Raw genomic sequence first — 20,192 nt, 5'->3', positions numbered from 1 at the left:
CTGATAAGAACCTATTAGACTTTGCAACTTCCTTATTTTTCTTTCAAATTTTATGAGTTACCTCTTTTTACACAGTTTAAGAAAATTTCCAACAGCAACTTAAAATGTATATATAAATATTTCAGCTATCCCAAAGATAGAATCCCATTAAAATGTTAATATCTATAATAAGATTAATCAAATAAATAAATAAATAAATAATTTTTTAAAAGAATACAAACTTTGAATTCACATACAATCCATTTCTTTTAAATCAAAAGATTTAATAATAAATTCAGACTTTTATTTTTTTTTAAATACGGATTTATTTTAATATAAATTAATTTCAATCATATTAAGAACAACCAATAAATTTAAAATAAATTCTATCAAATTAATTTAAAACCCATTGAAATAGGCACTTTGTGCAACTTTTGACTGCCGCCACAATGTTGCCCTTAGTTTTGTTGAGAGTATTTTTAAGTTGTTTCTTTTTTTCTCCAAACCTTTAATATCCTCAATGATACTTTTTGTATACAGCATTGATGTGTAGCATGCATTAAATAATTTTTATTATTAGTTTGTCTTAATTAAAACATCTTAAGAATTGAAAAAAAAAAATGAAAAATATCTACAAATAATTTAAAAATTTTAATATTTATATTTTACTATTGTTCTTTGACATCTGTTGGTACTTCCCAGAAGACTTCATCAAGATGCTGATGTTCCTTATCGATTTTCTTAAAACTAATTGCCTTCAATAAAACACCTGAGATAAACAAAAAGTTTTATTTAAATCAAGCCAAAACAAAACATTAAACACTTACCTGTTAATAATCCTCCAACAATTGCTATAATTACTGTCACTCCAATACCCAACAACTGATAACCTCCTTGTTGAAGTGCAGTTCTTCCATAACCCTTTTTAAAAAAAGTTAAATCAAATTAAAAATTTTTTGTAAGTGATAAATATTATTTTGAATTATTTCAAAACTTGCCCCTAATGGTTCACTTGAATTTCCATTCATTTTACTTGCATCAGCCATTGCTGGAAATATCTCAGCCATAGAAGTTTTATATGCATCTTGTGTTACCATAGAAGCATAAATAGCTGAAGCTATGGCCGATAAAACCGCTGGCATTCCGTGCAAATTATGAACCCCACAAGTATCGTGTAGACGTAATTTATCTGTGATTGCCGGCTGTGTTAGTAAAAATGGAAGATACAAAAAAAAACGAAATTGAAAAAGAAAGAAATAATTAGAAATATACGGAATAACCCCTTTATTTCGTTGGTAATCTGTGTTTGAAAAAATATAAAGGATTTGTCTGTGTTAATTCTATAGATCATTAGATTTCAATTCAAAAGTCGTAAATGCTTTTTAACAGACAGACGAACAATACATTCAGGAGAAATTTTCAAAGACAAAATAACAGGAGTGAAATATGGTTTTTAAGGTTTATAGGCCCAGCTTGTGATTTTTTCTATATCGGTCTAAATAATATGTTAGAACTGCTAAGTTTCATGATTTTAGAATTAAAAAATGAAGCTTTCGGGATTTATTGCAGATCACATGGGTTAAATAAAGTTTATGTTGCTTAAAGAATAAGCTTAAATAATATTTTTTTTAGATGGCTTTAAGTACATAATTATGATGGTGAAAAAATGATGTTTTTAACATTTATATTAGGACCAAGTTTTAATTTTTAGAACAGCAGCAACATTTCGTAAGAAAATTAGAATCACTTAACAAAAATGAATGGCCTATGATTTTAAACGCTTTCGTAAAATAGTAAAGCTTAATTTAATAAGCTAAAGAGAACCATATTTAATAAAATGGAATTCCAAATAAGGAGCTGCCGGTGGCATTATGGGTAGTGCTTCGGACTGTACCCCGACGATTCAATTGCGCGCAGAACGGTTGAGGTTATTGAATTCTCTTGCAGCGTGATTTCGACAAGATTCAGCAATATTTCGACGACTGAAATCTGATAATAAATGTCCAGAAGTCGGAGACAGAGCCTTCGCTCTGACGAAACGGCTGTTTCGTAGCAGTCGGCTTGACCCCAGAGTGAAGGTAATTTGCTACATGGCCCTCATACGGCCGATGATCGTTTATGGTTGTCCTGTCTGGTTCAACGTTGCCCCTTCGCAGATGGAGAAGTTTGGGTGTTAGAAAGGCAGTGTTTACGACGCTGTACCTACTTATATTGAACAGCCGAATCTTCTTATGTGCATTTCTATTCCAACGAGGTCCTATACAATGGGGCTCGAATCAATAGAATTGAAAATTTGGTGATAAAAATCGTTCGAGCTCACATTGCAAGAGCTATGTCTTCGACCAACAATTTAATTTTTGGGGCGCTCTATCCGAACGACGAGTATTTTGAGATTGAACGTTTGAGCGGATTCATTTCACCAGAAGCATTCCTCTTCTTAGATGCGGTCTGATACAGGATAGATTGGCAGTTCCACTTATCTGAAACGTCAGACGTGGAACCGTGGATAGACGACTCCTGTACAATCAGGACGTCCGAACGGGACCGAACTAATATGGTGAAGCAGGAGAACTAGTTTTTTTGGCTTCAATCGGCACTTGATAGTGGGTAGTCGGGATAGGGTTTTAAGCCTTGACCAGCTTACATACTTGTTTTATAGTTTTAGGGTTTAGTTTACAGTAGAATAGGCACGGTGGCACAAAACAAATTTGATAACAAAAAAAAAAATGGAATAGAGGAAAAAAATAGATAGTTATATTTGCTGCTGCGGTCATTCTATTTCTAAGTAGTTTATAAGTAGAATAGGTATAGTTTAAGTTAGTTTTTAGTTTTATATTAAGGACCTATTTTAACCCTTAAACCCTTAAGACCGTCTACAGACGGTCATCACTAAAATCCAATTAGATTCAAATTTAAAAGTTTTCGCGCCCAATAAGAAAATCCGTCTTTCGTCTTAGAATTAATCTATCTTACTGTGCCGATTTGAATGCATTTAGTTGACAAGACAGGCTAGTACGTCTGTTTTAGAAAAAAAAATCGTGGAATGAGACGTGAAAATTATTTGTGATTCAAGTTCAAATTAAAATTAAAAAAAAACTATACTTACATAAAGCCCAATTGTGTTTGTTGGTAAGTAGTGCGAATATAAATAAATAAATAAATTGGGTGGCGCAACAGTCCGTTGTGAACCAGGGCCTAGTGACTTACAACTCTCAACCATTCCTGTGTGCGAGTACTGTTGTCAGGAATGGAAGGGACCTACAATTTTAGGCCGAATCCAAACGGCTAATTTGAGAAAGCACTTTTTCATGACAAGAATTACTCTTGAAGGATTTGTCAATTCCTCGCAAGATTCAGTACCCGCGCAAATTAATTTTTTTCTAAATTAAGGTGGCATAGGCAGGGATTGAACCCAAGACCCAGTCCAACGCACTAACCATCATGCCACGGGCGGGTGGTTTGATTTGTGGAAAATAAATTGTGTTGTTTTCTGAGTGTTTTATGAAGCCAAAGTTGGTTAGTGGAAAAAAAGTTCGAAGCTAGTTTCACCTCCGAGTTATTTTGTCATTTTCAGAAAAGGGTCTTGGCCTATTTTTTTTGTTCTTTTTTTAGAAAATGTTACGATGAAGCGGACAAAATCAAGACTGCAATAGGCAAAAAAATCAATTTGTCTGCTATCAAAGACGAAGATATTGAAATCTTCTTGGATTCAATTGATTATGATGATGATTTCGAAGATGTTAATGACTCCATTGAGGATCCAGATTATCGTTTTGATACACTGGAACCTGAAGACAATGTAATGATAAGCGGTTGCTAACAACAAATGGACTCATCTGCATTTATAAATGCTATGAATCTAAGCACATTTAGCTTGAACATGATTGATTCATCACAACAAACATCAATCTCACCACAAAATTAGAAACAGAAACTAAGAAGTTAGTAAACTTCTCGTTGACAAAACCCAGACAAAATTGTAACTATTTTGGACCAGAAGTCATTCCATCAGCTGGTGGTAATTTGGTGACTATCTGTAAAGATTCAACTGAATTCAAAAATATAATGAGCATGTAGTTCCATGTAAACGATGTTGCATTCCACCTAAACTAATAAAACTGGAAATACCATTGGAGATTTTCTCTTTTAATTTTTTTAAAGACGACCACGTCGAATTGGTTAGTCTGGAATGGAAACGAACCGAGCTGCAACATTAGAAAATTTGAATACACAATTCAAAGTTGATAAATACGGAATTTCAAGATAAATATGAGTCTTGATATTTATGTCAATTTTTCGGTACCATATTCGGACAAACCACATCCTTAAGTTAAGTTAAGTTATTCTTCGTGTGACAGCAATGGCTACTAGTACTGGTTTGAAATATATACTGGAGCAAAAAACGATGACATAATTTTGACCGATACCCCAAACATTGGAGCAACCGGAAATGTTGTTATAAGGTTGTCGCAAACTGCGCCAGATTTTGTCAACCACATTTTATATTTTGACAATTTTTACACATCCCTAAAACTAATGGTATATTTGAGAGCTCGTGGCATTTTTAGTCTTGGAACTGTTAAGTGAATCGGATTCGTAAATGCAAGCTTCCAACAGACAAAAGCGAGGAACTTAAAAAAGCTTCAAGAGGTTATTCAACAGAATTCGTTGGTGTTGACATCACAAATGTCTTGTGGAAGGACACGAAGAATGTCAGATTTGTTCAACATATGTTGGCATCCAGCCATTTGAGAGGTCTTATTTGGGCGGTAAGCCATCGAAAATTGCCCGATACAATCGAAAACAAAAATCATATGAAGATATTGAGTGCCCACAAATTATCCGTAAGTACAACGCCCATATGGGAGGGGTTGATCTAATGGATATATGGGTCTTATAGGTCGTAGTTTTTAAGTAAAAATGAAAAAAGAGATATTGAAATTAGTTTTTTTTATTTTCTAATATTATACAAAAATAAATAAAATGGATTTTAGGACCGAAAGGCATTACAAATAAGCTTTAATGTTTAACTTAGAGTATAAGTTTGGGACCAGTAAGTTAATTGTAAGTTATGGTTAATTAGGCAAGTTTAATGAATTTTTGTCTAGCTTTAAGATAGTCTTAAGATGGAATTAATACAAATGAAAAAAGTGCGTAGGACTGTCATGCAAGAGTTCTTGGGTCCAATCACTCCCTGCGCCACCTAAAAGTTTTATTTTTAAAGGTTACTGCATCATGGAAGTAACTGACAAATCTTTCAAGAGAAATTCTTGTCATGAAAATTGTGTTCGGATTCGGCATACCAACTGTAGATCTCCTCTACCCTTAACATGATTCGCACACATTAATTTTAGAGAGTTTTAAAGGCCTTGCTTCTCTACGGAATGTTGTGCCAACTTATTTATCAAGAAAATAGTTAACTAGAAAATTAAAAATGTTCGCCAATGTCCTACAAATTTGCAGATTCAGTTTTTGGTACTTAAAACAAAACTCAGGAGTGAAATCAGGTGTAGAAACTTTTTCAGGCGCAACTCGGTTTTGGTGTGGTAGTTTTCAAAATATGTATGTAATAGAGAATATAAACCATTCTAAAATTTTTCAGTCAGCGTGTAAATGAGGAAATTAAACTAAAAGGGTTCTTCTTTCGAAACAAGCTATAGGAAATAACCAAAAGTAGTCCTATCAAAAAGCCAATTTACTGCGAAATAATTTGTATATAGATAAAAACTGGTAAGAAATTTAGGAAACATTTCTAAACAAATGGCGAAAAGCTCCAAAAAATTTAATGTCTTAAACCGGAAATTCCGGATTTCAGTTTCAAGGATCTCTTTTTTATCTACGTTGTATGGGAACTACTTGTCTGCATGAATACATACATATACACATATGGCAAATAATATAAGATATTAATCAAAGATGACATTGCAATGGTAGAGTTGTTTAAACTTCAAAATCTAGGTTTTGAGCATATTCGATTAAGGGATTATTTTAATACAAAAAAACAGTAATCCTCACACATTTCTTTTAATAAATGTAAATTTAAAATTTATTAAAACTGCAAGATAGATTCTAATAAAATGTTCTCTATAAATTTTTGTCTTGTTTTCAATATCCAAAATAATTTGTCTAATTCTTGTTTAATTTTTAAAAAATAAAAAGTTTGCTGTAATTCAAATAATTGGCCCTTTTCGCTTATGTATGTATGTACTTATAATCATTAAGTAACTGATATCCTAAAGTATCTCTAAGAATAAATTGAAAACTTTTATAGAATTATCCTTATTAGTTAAAACGCTCTTATCTTTTTTTAAATAAAATAAAGGGAAAAAGTACGTATCCGCCTGAGTGCATCACTAACGAGCTATTTAAAGAACTAATAAGATTAAGTCACTGATCAAGAGATAAAAATCAAAAACTTTGAAAGCTAACCTTAAATAGCTTCGTATGCTTACTTGAGATTTTTTAGCACTTTTACGTTATTATTTCATAATTTTGTAATAATTTGCATCGATAGGCAAATTATTCCAAAGTCACTTTCAAAATATACAAAATAAAAGACACCAGTAAGCTGAACCTTCAGTATTGTTACTCCTCCTTTCCACTCTCCCCTTAACATCTTTATTCCACAAGCTTCAGTCCTTTGTATTGGGCTTAACCTATGTTTGATACTTGAAAACCCTTTTCAAAACGGTTTTCAGCGAGATGAGTAATTAAGCCTTAAAATAGACATCCATTTGGTAATTGGTCCGTGACTTGTGTGTTTTTGTCTACAAACTCTTCTGAATCAGCCATAGATAATTGAAAGAACATTAAAACAGAGTTTCACCCTCTCTAAGCTTTTTCCACTGCAGAACCATCAACAACCAAGAAAAAAACTACCTATATAGTACGACAGAGAAAAATCTAAAACACCCTCTTGATAGCCCTTAGCTTGGCAGTATTTTTTATTGCATGTCCTTTGAGGCGGTACAGAGAGTATACGTTATACGAGTATAAACTGAGAATACTATGTGTGTGTTCATTTGGGGAGCAATTTAGAATCTCAAATTAAATAAATGTTTCATGTAATTTCTATTCGAATCGGAGCGGGCGCGGCACGACGACGGGCTTGAAGCAGCGCAGCGCGACGCGGCGCTTCTGCTGTAGCTGTTCAGCCTGAGTAACCTGACTCCCTCAGAGTGAATATGTGCATATATATATCTACATACAGTTATGTAGATTGTTGTAGGTATATCCTTGTAGGTGATATCTGGAAGGCACTTTCAAAAACTATACCATCATCATGATGTAGGTATAAAGTAAAGTGTAGTATAGGACTATAGGTAGATATGCCTTGAAGCTCATGTGTAATTCAAAATTTATGACTGATGTAGATGGCAGCAGGGTAATATGGTAAAGTCATCGTATATGTAATGCAAGTATGTATATTCCTCTAAGGATGTTACTACTTCATCCTTATATTATGAACACAAGAACGGGGCGATAATTCTGAATAATATATAAATCTTGATATTTTAAAATGCAAATTTGTCTCACAGGATATGGTATTTGGTACGTTTTGTGTAATATGTATGTATTACGAGTTTATGCTTGAGCCTGCAACTTTGGTATGTGGACTCGACTTTATATACATATGTAGATCCTTTTGTAGTATGTTGTACATATGTACGTTTGTACAGCGACTACGAAACTCGTATACTTCGTACAGCTGCGGGACGTTTCGTCGTTCATCGTTCATCGTTCGTCGACGTCGTCGTCCTTTGCATCATGCTTATGGTGATAGACGACAAATTTGTACAGTGTGCTCCGATTACGAGCACTTTACAAGCTCGTTTCTTTTATGTGGTTGAGTGAATTTTGTGTGTTGAGCAAGAGAAATTAATACCAGATTTGCATATATGTATGTATTTTACATACATACATGCATACAAACTGGGATACTCGTATATTCCAAAGTATAATTTGTCAATATTGAGGCGTTACTGATGTTATGCATACTGATGCTGTAAGGGATTTAATCTGTTTGTGTTGTGAGGATGAGAATGAGGCGAGGGTGAATAAAGGAGAGTGAATCAATTTCAGGTAATTTATTTCAGAAATGGTTATTTTTTTTTTATTATTTTGCTTTTCATCAACTACAAGATGAAGTTGTTATATTTGAATAATAAATTCAAATATAAACTGTGCGAAAATAAAAATATTGCAAAGAATGGTTTTTGTGTGTACATTTTGAACCTTTTTTTTCGTACTCATGTTATGTTTTGTGTTCCTTTTTGAATTGGGAAATTTGATATTGTGTGTGCTGGAGTTTTTGTATTGAACAACAATATTCATTAGATTACATACCATATCAATATAGAAAGTTTGAATTGAAGTTAGAGCATGAAGGGTAAGATGCGGGGTGAGGGATGGTGCACCATTAAAAGCTCGTGATGAATTTTTTATTAGGCTATTGGTATGGTATACAACACTCTTTGGTAGAATTGTTTTTAGCTTTCAAATTAAAATGGTCAGTGTTCTTCAAGCTTGTTTTATAATTAAAAAGATTGGTTTTTAGATTGGAGGCATACAAATTCCCTTGCGTATAGGAGTGTATAGTAGTTAAATTCATTTTGTTTTTAAGATATCAATCTTTAAGCTTCTTATTAAGACTTATGTGAACCAAAAAGGTGACATGATGTTGATGAAAAAATAAGGAAACTTTTCTTCAATATCAAACAATATTGTAAATATTATAAATCTTGTTCATCAATATCAATTTTTTTCATCAGTGAACAGAACTGAAGTCCCCATCATCAATATGATGAATACAGTAGACGCTTAATTAATGTTCTTGATTGATTGATTTCTTTATTTCGTTATAATTTTTTTCAAGGATTGCCACCGCACATTTTACATACAGAGATATGATATATAATATCTTTCTATTGAAACATTATTTTTTTTTACAATATTTATTAATGTTCTTCTTTTGTTAAAACTGATATTTTATTTAAAAAAAGTTTTTCAACAGAAATACTTTTTTGAGTAAAGTAAGCAATCTAGAAATAGTGAAAAGGCTCGTAGTTTTTAGATCACAATGTTTAGTATCTTCTGTATTAAGTTGCATCAAATTCAAATCAAAAAGGATATAAAATATTGACATAAGGTTAAACAAGGTTTATCTGTCATCAATAAGTTTTTATACATTTTGTAATCAGTCAAATAAATAGTCAGTCAGAAAAATATTATCTATAAAATTTCTGTTAATATTTAAGCTGAAGTTGCACTTATACAATTGAGCCGAGTCTAGATTACTTAACTTGAAGTTATTAAGTTTTGGACCGATTTACTATTACGAAAAAATATAGAAAAATTTTATCAAATTAATTATTTGGTCGATCGAAAATTTTGATTTATTGATTTTGTGAAGCCGTATATGGACAGTGGGTCGGACGTTTTAATTTTCTCCAAATTAGTTGTATTAACTGAGACTTCACTACTCTGTCGTAATATGTGAGCGTCTAAAGCCCATCGTCAACAACCTGATAGGTCCCCTTCAGTGTGGTTTTAGACCAGGAAAGTCCACAGTCGATAAAATATTCACATTAGGGCATATCCTGAAAAAACCCAAGAACACCAAATCGACAGCCAACATCTTTTCAGTGACGAGCTGTATAGAGCCATGTTTAGTTTTGGCATCCTGCCAAACTCATTCGTTTGTGCAGGAAGACCATGTAGAATTCACGCTGCTATATAAAGGTTGGAAACAACTTAACAGAACCTTTGGATGTCAAAAAAGGTTTTAGACAAGGTGATGAGCTGTCATGCGATTTTTTTAACATCGTACTTGAAAGAATAGTGCAGAGCTCACACGTCAACACTAGAGGCACTATCTTTCAAAAGTCTGTCCAATTGCTAGCATATGCTGGATGACATTGACATAATCGGAAGAACTCAGCGTGATGTCAATGGGGCTTTTGTGAGTATTTTAATTTTGAGGTAGTCAAGGACTTCGTCTTCCTAGGCTACGCTGTAAACGCAGAAAACAACACCAGCGGTAAGATCAAACGCAGAATAACTCCTGCTAACCGCTGTTTCCTTGGGCTAAGAAAGCAATTGAGTGGTAACTATGCAAGACGGGATCATGATGAAATCTGCATTTGAGAGTTTTTTTTCTAGATTTTGGCATTTCGAGATTTTATTTTCTAGATTTTTGTTTTCGAGATTTTTTCCCTTCTAGATTTTTGTTTTCGAGATTTTCATATTCGAGATTTTTACTTTCTAGATAATTATTTTCTAGATATCGTGGTAGACCCATACAAGACCCTTATCATTCCCGCCCTGATATACGGTACAGAAGCATGGACTTTGCCAAAAGCGGAGAAAACACCTTGGGTCGGTTCGAGAGAAAAGTTCTTCGTGTGATCTACGGTCCCGTATGCATCGAAGGTGAGTTAAGGAGAAGATGGAACGACGAGCTGTACGGGCTGTACAGCGACGTAGATTTAGCAAGAAAGGTAAAAGTCCAACTACTAAGATGGCTGGGTCACGTAGAGCGCATGGAAACCAATGCTCCGGCCCGGAAAGTCTTTGAATCCACACCCACAGGACAGCGCAGTAGAGGAATACCGCGGATCAGGTGGCGTGCACAAGTGAAAAAAAAACTTGGAGCGTGAAACTGGGGACATCTAGCCAGGGGCCGAGCTACATGGAGAAGTTTGTTGGGTAAGGCTCTAGTTCACACAGGACTTTAGTTAGTAAGTAATAGAGGTTTAAGTCGAGGGTTCTCTTTTTGTGTCATGAACTCTTTCCTCCGTTTTTTGACTTCTGTTTCCTATTTTTCTACAATTTTTAACGTCTTAAGATTTCTAGATTTGTGAAATTCTGTTTAACTACAATTTTTAACAGAAACCTTTTTTCGAGGTTCATTCAATTAAAAATTGGTTTCCAAAATATAATAACGGTCAGTTATCCCTACATTTTTAACAAAATAGAGAAAAGAGGGTTTCTAAAATTCCTTGAAAAAGATTGAATATGTATATTGGTAAAGTTTATTTAAATTTTGATTTTATTAAATTGTAAATGCATTTTCCTTTCATATGTACCAATATTTCTATATGATGATAAGTCAAGAACAAAATATTTTTTTTATGGTTGCATATTGTTTTGTTTAAAAATTATTTTCCTGGAATTTCATATTTTACTGAAAACTTAAAACTATTTGAAATTGAAAATTAATTTTAAAAATAATCTTACCAATAGGTAGGTAGGTGTACTGCTTTATAAAAAAAAACATTATTTATCTACCACCTCTGCTTTTGGTCAATGTTCATAAATCAAAAGACCAAAAACATTCTTCAAATTTCATTATCAAAATAATAATAAAGATGCACACATTGGATTAAAACTATTTTGCCAACAAAATAATAATGCAATCTGCAAATGGAACTGTGAAAAGGATTTATGTATGTATGTGTCTGTTATCATACTGTAGTACGAGTTGAATATGAACTTCCGGAGGATATTGTTTGTCCAAAATATATACATATGAAGAGACTTATTTATAAAATGTGTGAGTATTTTATTTTAGACAAATACCTTATATCCTTTTTGAAAATTATATACGAATGATTTATGAAGGTCTATATAAGAGATAGGGTTTCAAAATTATTAATTTCCATTGAATTTATATGATCCTATAAATATGCAAGCATCTCGGGTGAGATATTTTCTACCTAGTTTAATTTCAATTGAAATTCTTTGAAAATAAATACGAACACATTTTGTTGGTCTTTTTTGTTTTGTTCTTATTTTGGTTGAGACAAGAGGAATGAAGAAAAAGGTTTATGAATCAAATAACTGCTTTGATAAACTTGGCTGTATCTTATTCTGTCTACTCAATATTGTAGTAGATATTTGATGACCTGTAAAACAACTTACAAGTTTTTTTTTAATGATTGTTTGTTACCAAAAAATAATAAGAAAGAAAGAAATATGTATTCTTTTATGTCCTTGACGTAATCGTACTGAAAGTCTGTACTGTGAATTCTGAATTAAGTTTTCCATTACATTTATAAAAAAGATTTAAAGTTAATTAATTGCCATTTAAATAAGTTCAAATAAAAATTAAAGACTAAGTTCTTTTCTGTTGAGATATTAGAGACCTTAAAACAATTCACTATTGTATAATTTAGAAAAAACATTTGTTACCAATTCTCAACAACATTTTTTTGCATAACATGAAATTTTAAGTCCTCAAAATATTGTTTTATTTATTCGAAAATGAATTATTCAAAATTGTTAGTAGTATGACCCGTCGGCTTTTTTGTTTTGTAAAACCAAAGGATGTGATATTAAAACTTTGACAATTTTAAATTTGACAAATTGTACCGATTACGATAAGTTGAAAAAATTCTTTTGGCTAGACCGTTACAATACATTTTGTATGCAGTCATAAATTAACAAATTAAAAAAAAATTACCCATACGCCCAAGTGTACCAACAAAATTCCTATTGTTTTGTTGGCGCAAAGTACTTTTCTGATTTCTTTTGTAATGATTCATATCTTTTTAATAAAATATGAAATACATTGTATATTTATGCATCAGATATTTCAGAAATCAAACCAATCAAATATCAAAAGGAAAAACAGCAATCCGAGTTTTATAAAGGTACAAACTGAAACTTATCGCAAATATAAATAAATACGAAAACAAACAATACAAAACTCACCGACAAGTATCGATATCCAAATACTGAAACAACACCAGAAAGAATTCCAATCAATAAAGCACCATGAGGCCCAATTAGTAAATTACAAACAGAACCAACAGCAACACCTCCGGCTAGTGTCGAATTTTGTACGTGCACCATGTCCAATTTGTTTTCATGGCTGACAAGTGCGGATAGGACAAATGTAGTAACTGCAAAAATTGGTATATCTTTATTTATATTTTTATATAAAATAAAAATTCAAGATTTATATAAAAATATTGTGTGGATCACACCCGCCGCCACCATCCTTCGTCATCTCACACGTCGATCCTTATCGTCGTCGTCGTTATATCAATGGCACTAAGGAGGTCGACTGAATATGAAGTGTGTCCTTATTGCGGATGCAAAACAATAATGCATTATTTCCATATGAAAAAGTGGCAAAGATATACTCAGACTCACACATACAAAATATACCTCAACTATACATATAACGGCGCGGAAAATAAACAATTTTCCATTTTACAATGTTTACAACATGGCACCTGAAACTGAAATGCAACAGCGAAGGGGGTGTATTGTGTATAGTGTGGGCGGTTATAGTGGGCCAGAAAGTGGGTGTAGCTAGGCAGAAGCGTATAGGGTCTTTCTACTTTTTGTATATATCTATATGTGCATTTTATTTGTTCTTGTTGATGTTGTTGTCATGTTCAATGGCATTCACAAAGGATAATGAGGTGCTTTAGTGCGACAACCTCATTCTCGTTTTGTGTGTTTGTTTGTGTCATCATGAGTGTGATGCGGTGCTGTGTGGTAAGCGAGTATTGCAGTAGTTGGTGTTGTTGTTGTTGTTATTCTTGTTGTTGTGAAGCATGCATATTATATTATTTTTTTTTGTCAAGCCTTTGGTTCAGATGACTGCATAGAACTGCTCGGTATAGTGTCAACGTTTAACGGTGTAATGCAAGGCAAATAACAAGAGCTAACAAAATGTTTTACAAACAATGTACAATTCTAGAACGTGCGAGAATATAAAAGCAACAAAACAATAATATACACATACATAGAAAACGATAGTACATATACAGTAACAAAAACAACAACGACAACAGCAACAATACTAATTGTTTAGTAATTGCGCCCATAATAAAAAGTGTCATTGCTATTGTTCAAACTTCGAGTTATGGTGCAGTTACAGTTTTTGAATAGAAAAAGTGAGTGAGAAAGAGTAAGTGAGATAAAAAGGATATGTTTTGTTTTTTAGTTTTGCATGAAACTGCGAACAAAATATTAGTTTAGGGAATTAAAATTACAACAGGATGGTTTCTATTTATTTGCATTTTAATAGCTTTTGTTTTAATGGTAAAATATAAACAATTCTATGCCCACACAGAAAAATGTTTGTTTTTGGATTATGCTTTCTATTGTTGACGAAATTAATTTAAAAAGTATCTAATAGGAAAATTATTTTTATAATGTGATGGTGATCACTGTTCAAGTAAATAAATGGACTTCATTTTCATGAATCAAACTAATTTAAAAAAATAATAAGTATACGCCTAAGTGTACCGAAAAAAATAAATGTAGACCATTTAAAGCTTTTGCAATAAGAGTTAATGCTTAAAATTGTTCGCAATGAAGGCAGATGACATCTTTTGACAATTTAAACTAACTATACCTAAACTAACTATACCTTCCTCCTAACAATGGAATGAATTCTTTTTTCAGTATAAAAATTAAATTTTTAATTGGAAAAGCTAAAGGTTTCTTGACTAATAATAATTTGATGGTTATAGCGAGGTATTTAAAAGGAGGAGAGTACACATGAAAATAAAAAAATAAGAATACTTTAGACAAAGTAAGGCATTAAACTTTATGACAATGTTCAATGAATCGAATTATCAAAAGTTTTTAAAGTTTTATTTTAAGCTTAACACTATACTCTTACAGCGAAGCTTCAAAAACTTAACGTAATTGCAGAATACAAACATTTAGAAACGATGAAAAAAAACTTATTGAACTGTCTTCAGAGAAAATAAAATGCACGACTGGGTCGCATGAACTTGCTCCTGTATACAAAGAGTATGTTATTATATAAGATTTAAAAATATACCTGTTTGCCTTCAAAGATATAAATGCCATTTGATTTGTCAAAAAAACCGCGTGATTCATCCCAAGACAAAACTCATCCCACAAATGAAAATACTTGTAAGCTTAGGTACTTAAAGAAAACAATTGTTTGTGTAATCAACTATTTTGTTCAAAGCTTTTTCCCTTGAATAGCTTTATTTTAGTTTAATATTAGAAGAACCAGGATGGAAAGTGAATTATCTGAAGATAAGAAAGGGGAAGAACATGTATGTTTAAATTTAGTTGTGTAGTTAGGCAGGTGTCTAAAACGAATAAAGAATAGTTCATTGGGGTACTCAGCCATGTGTATGATGATAATGAAGGAATGTTATTAGTGGGTAGAACGTACTTACTACAATCCCTCTTTTTTACAAGTTTTCAACAAAAAAGGAGTTATTACGTTCAGTTTATCTTTTTCGTGAAATTTTACAAGAAACAACCAAACGAACAGGTACAAGAAATTGGTATTCATGTGTTGTTTACAGTCAGGTTCTTATGAGTTTTGGATTTTAGTTATGAAGTGACAGTTAAGCAATAGTTGTAGAGGTTGTACGTAACACCTTTACAGGTAGAATGTGATTCTAATAGAAACTACATATACTCTTTCTGGCTTGTTTCTTAAACTTGCACTAAGTATTTATTCTTTTATATTCTTAAGGAATAATATTTTAAACTCATATATACAAAGGTACCAAGATAATACTTCTTGATAGACACTTAAAAATAGATTGTTGATTAAATATATCACATTCGTTAATCCGATGCAGTGGCGCTAGACGGCTTCCGTTGATATTTACAATAGTTATTGTTCAGGAATAGTTATTTTTGTTTTTGAATGAACCAATTGGACACTACCGTTTGCGTACCGTCACTTACGGAACTTCGCCTGCTCCATTCTTGGCAATGCGTGTTTTAAAACAGCTTGCCTTGGACTATAAGGATCAATTTCCAATTGCTTCTCACGCTGTATTGCATGATTTTTATGTGGATGATATTATGACAGGGTCGGGTTCCGTTACTGAAATTTTAGAGCTAAAGGACGAATTAACAAAACTGATGACATGTGGAGGCTTGGAATTAAGCAAATGGAGCTCTAACTGTTGGCCAGTCTTGCAGGGAATAGGTTCTCAATCAACAATCTCGCTTGATTTTGATGCCTCAAATTGGACAAAGGTGCTTGGCCTAATTTGGAATCCGCATCGTGACATTCTCACTTACAAAATCTCTTTAGAGAAAGATTCATCGATGAAGCCCACTAAGAGAATGCTGCTATCAGAGATTTCAAAAATCTTTGATCCTTTGGGTTTTCTGGCTCCTGCCACCATTTTGTTTAAAATGATGTTTCAGGAGTTATGGGCACATCCAACGAAAATCGGATGGGATGATCCGTTGCCTACTAAGCTAGCCAATAAATGGATTTCCTACCGAGAAGAATTATTCTTATTTGAAAAGGTTGAGATTTTGCGAAGGTGTACTTTGGATTCTAAACGTTTTGGGTTGATAGGCTTTTCGGATGCATCTGAGAAGGCATATTCCGCAGTTTTGTACGCTCGAAGTGTTTCTGAAAGCGGGAAAATTGAGGTTCAACTGATTGCTGCAAAAACTCGTGTCGCTCCTATTAAACAACTTACCGTACCCCGTCTTGAACTGTGTGGAGCATTGCTACTGGGTCGTTTGGTTCACCTGGTTCGAAATGCGTTAGATCAAAAGCCTGTTCAAACATTTGCGTTTTGTGACTCTCAAATTGTGTTAGCCTGGTTATCTTCTTCACCCCGTCGGTGGAACACTTTCGTTGCCAATAGAACTTCAGAAATTCTCGATGTTTTACCCCGATCAAATTGGAACTACATTCGCTCTGAAGAGAACCCGGCGGATTGTGCATCACGAGGAGTTGAGCCTAGAAAATTATTGGATTTGAGGATTTGGTGGAAGGGGCCTGAATGGATTTCGAGATGTTCTGAGTCTTGGCCGATCCCTGTAGAGAGCTCTGAACTGAAGGAAGTGCCTGAAGGTAGAGAAAAAACTGTGGTTGCCAATGTATTGTGTACTCAAGAAGACCTTATAGATATACTAGGCAGTCGCGTTTCTTCATGGGATCGTGCGATTCGAATTATCGCGGTTTTTGTCCGCCGTGCAAAAAATGTTAAGCTTCTCGCAGAAGAACGCATCCGTGGATATCTTCGTTCTTCAGAATTGCTTTATGCGAAGGAAAAATGTCTAAAATGGGCTCAGAGAGAATTTGAGGACGACATTAAAGCTTTGAAGTTAGGAAAATGCGTCTCAGATCATTCAAAATTGTCATCTTTAGCTCCTTTTGTGGACGATGTTGGGCTTCTTCGTGTTGGGGGCAGAATCTGGAAGGCTGTCGATGTCACGTTTAACCAAAAACACCCTATTATATTGCCAAAGGGTCACCCAGTTTCTAAACTGATTCTTCATGATGCTTATATAAGATATCTTCATGCGGGTGTATCGGAACTTTTTTCCCTAGTGCGTCAGGAGTTCTGGATTCTAGGAAGCAGAAATCTCATAAGGAAAATCGTTCACGACTGCTTGAATTGTTTTCGTCAACGACAAGCCACATCTCAGCAGCTGATGGGAAATTTACCTTTATCTAGACTTTCCCCATCCTTCGCATTTGATCGCACCGGTTGCGACTATGCGGGGCCAATTACTCTTCGTTTAGCAAAAGGAAGAAATCCTAAATTTGTAAAAGGGTACTTCGCGCTTTTCGTGTGCATGGCGACAAAGGCGCTGCACTTAGAAGTCGTAAGCGATTTGTCTACGGATGCATTTATAGCAGCGTTAAAGAGATTCATTGCTAGAAGGGGAAAGTGCAGTATCATCTACTCCGACAATGGCACTAACTTTCGCGGAGCTGCTAACAATCTATCTGAATGGTACAAGTTAATTCGGTCGGATAGTAATAATGCAAAAATTTCAAAGACATTGGCGGCTGACAGCATCAGATGGGAATTCATTCCACCTCACAGCCCGCACTTTGGTGGGCTTTGGGAAGCGGGGGTAAAGAGCGTAAAACAACATCTTCGTAGAGTTATAGGGAATAATATTTTAACCTTTGAAGAATTGACTACCTTGCTCTCTCAAATTGAAGCCTTATTGAATTCTAGACCACTATGTGCTATATCTGATTCTGACTTAAATCCTCTTACTCCTTCTCATTTCCTTATAGGCAGACCATACACCGCAATTCCGGAACCCAGCTACTTAAATGTCCCAGTGAACCGACTTGGAAGATGGGAACTGGTCCAAAATATGCTTCAAGGTTTTTGGCGGCGCTGGCACTGTGATTACCTTACATCATTACAACAGCGTCCGAAGTGGCAGAAGAAAACTAAAAATTTCGAAGTTGGTGAACCAAATATGCCACCATCCAAATGGGCCCTCGGTCGAATTGAAGTACTTCATCCCGGAGAGGACGACCTAGTTCGAGTTGTGTCGGTTCGAACCAAGAGCGGCGTTTTAAAACGCCCAATAACCAAACTTGCGTGTTTACCATGTTCCTGAAATCCTTCAGGGGTGGCCGGCGTGTTCAGGAATAGTTATTTTTGTTTTTGTTTGATATTATAATGTTATCATATTATTATTTTTCATTTAAAATCTTAATATCATAATTCCATCATTGTTAATTTCTTGTATAATGTTAAGTATTCAACTACCAAACATATCGTACAATACCCTATAGTTTTATGATCTTGTTTTTCCCAAAAGTTAATCCCCTGTACCGGAGCATAATTGTTGTATCTTTTTTTTTATCATGCAATGTACCTTTGTAATATGCAAATTAATATAATATGGTGGAGCATATTGTTAATTGTTAATCGACCACCAAGTTGAACACATCGTCCAGTTACATAATTTGTCTTGATCATTGCAATAGAGAATTAATAGTACTTGTAATAAAATTAATTATTATAACGTGTTGAAAGTACGTTTTTTAATTCATGTTTTCTTTTGCTATTGTTCTTGATCAGTTATAGTTATAAAAATACATTAATATATACCAAATGCATTAATTTGTATAAAAGATAGGAATGTAATTACAATTTTATCAAAATAATCTGCTCTTTCGGGCTCGTGCACAGTTAAAAAAATCATAAAAAAAACTATTTTAAGATTCAAAATTTTACCGAAAAATAAGTTTGCCTTTAAAGCCATTTTATAAATCAAAAAATTCTTGATTTAATTTTTTTTTTGAAAATCGTTAGAGCGGTTTTTTTTTAAATTAATTTTTTATATATAAAATTTTTCATTTTTGTTCTAAGAATATTTTTGGTATGCAGTTTGTTTAATGATTGAAAATATACGCTCAAATTTTGAATTTCGTAAAAAAAATGTTGAACCGTTTTTGAGATAAAGAATTTTGACAAAAAAACTTCAATATTTTTTTTTTTAAATCCAAAAAATAAAAAAATGCACTTTTGATAATCAAATAGTTTTTAAGTCAAAATAAGAGCTTATTCAAAACAAAATTATTGAAATAAGTTAATAAGTTGCTGAGAAAATTAAAAAACAAAATAACGGTTCTATGAGCGGTACCTTTCCTGGGCAATACAAAAATATGTTTTTCTTATTAAAAGAAGCCAAGTTACAAAATAAAATTTAAAAAAAATGTATCGGTTTGTTTTTGAGAAAATTTTAAATATGGTTTTATGACCAACAAAATTGTATGGGACCCACTGTTAGTTTTTATCTTAATAAAATGAAAAAAACACCTAACGCGAATCTGCTTAAAACCTTAACTTCCAAGTTTGAACTCAGTCGACCCAATGGTTTAGGCTGTAGCAGCGTGGACAGAAAGACAAAACCGACCGGACGGAATCGCGGGACCCACTTTTTTCGATTCTCTACCATCATAATATCATGTTTGATTAAAATCTCGATTTCGAAATTTTGCATTAATGCAAAAATTGCCATATATAGTTCCTATATGTCGCAAGTAAAAAAGGTGGACATTTTGGTTAACTCTAAACATCTCACGAACCAATACGCTAGAGACTTGAATTAAATTTTATATTATGTATTGTAACTTGATACCAAAAAAAATAACGGTTTTTTTACAAATCAAAAAAACTGAAACAAAATATTTGTCACCTCGAAAGTTTTACGATTAAAAAATGATACCACCTTATTGTTACCTTTATGCTATCAATCATTATAATTAAACATTATTTTGCTAAGACAATAATTGTAAACATGAAATGGAAATAAATCTTAAATCTTAAATCTTAAATCTTAAATCTTAAAACAATTCTGTGCAATGGAAGTCAAGGTAACAGTTTTTCTTGCAAAAAAATAAAAACTTAAAAAACATTACTAAAAGTTGGTAATGATTGATTTTCGACTTAAATTTCTTTTCAAAAATT

The 20,192-nt window shown here is 33.1% G+C and overlaps 1 protein-coding gene across 4 annotated transcripts in view; it reads right to left on the bottom strand.

The window, feature by feature from the left end:
- Positions 1 to 294: 294 nt before the first annotated feature.
- Positions 295 to 20,192, bottom strand: part of LOC129945744 (ammonium transporter Rh type B) — a 74,496-nt gene continuing 54,598 nt past the window's right edge. For 2 of the 4 annotated variants that reach the window (XM_056055636.1, XM_056055632.1), the window contains exons 5-9: positions 12,694 to 12,884; positions 978 to 1,181; positions 807 to 900; positions 649 to 748; positions 295 to 505 (exon numbers count right to left, since the gene is read on the bottom strand). In XM_056055636.1, coding sequence (XP_055911611.1) covers positions 379 to 505; positions 649 to 748; positions 807 to 900; positions 978 to 1,181; positions 12,694 to 12,884 — 716 coding nt within the window. In that variant the 3' untranslated portion in view covers positions 295 to 378. Of the gene's footprint in view, positions 506 to 525; positions 749 to 806; positions 901 to 977; positions 1,182 to 12,693; positions 12,885 to 20,192 lie in introns of those variants that run through there. The other 2 variants (XM_056055634.1, XM_056055633.1) reach the window with 2 other exon arrangements.

The sequence above is a fragment of the Eupeodes corollae genome, chromosome 2 (assembly GCF_945859685.1).
Source record: "Eupeodes corollae chromosome 2, idEupCoro1.1, whole genome shotgun sequence".
NCBI classification, from domain to species: Eukaryota; Metazoa; Arthropoda; class Insecta; order Diptera; family Syrphidae; genus Eupeodes; species Eupeodes corollae.
Note: the sequence above shows the minus strand (reverse complement) of the source record. Positions and strands in the feature narration are given on the sequence as shown.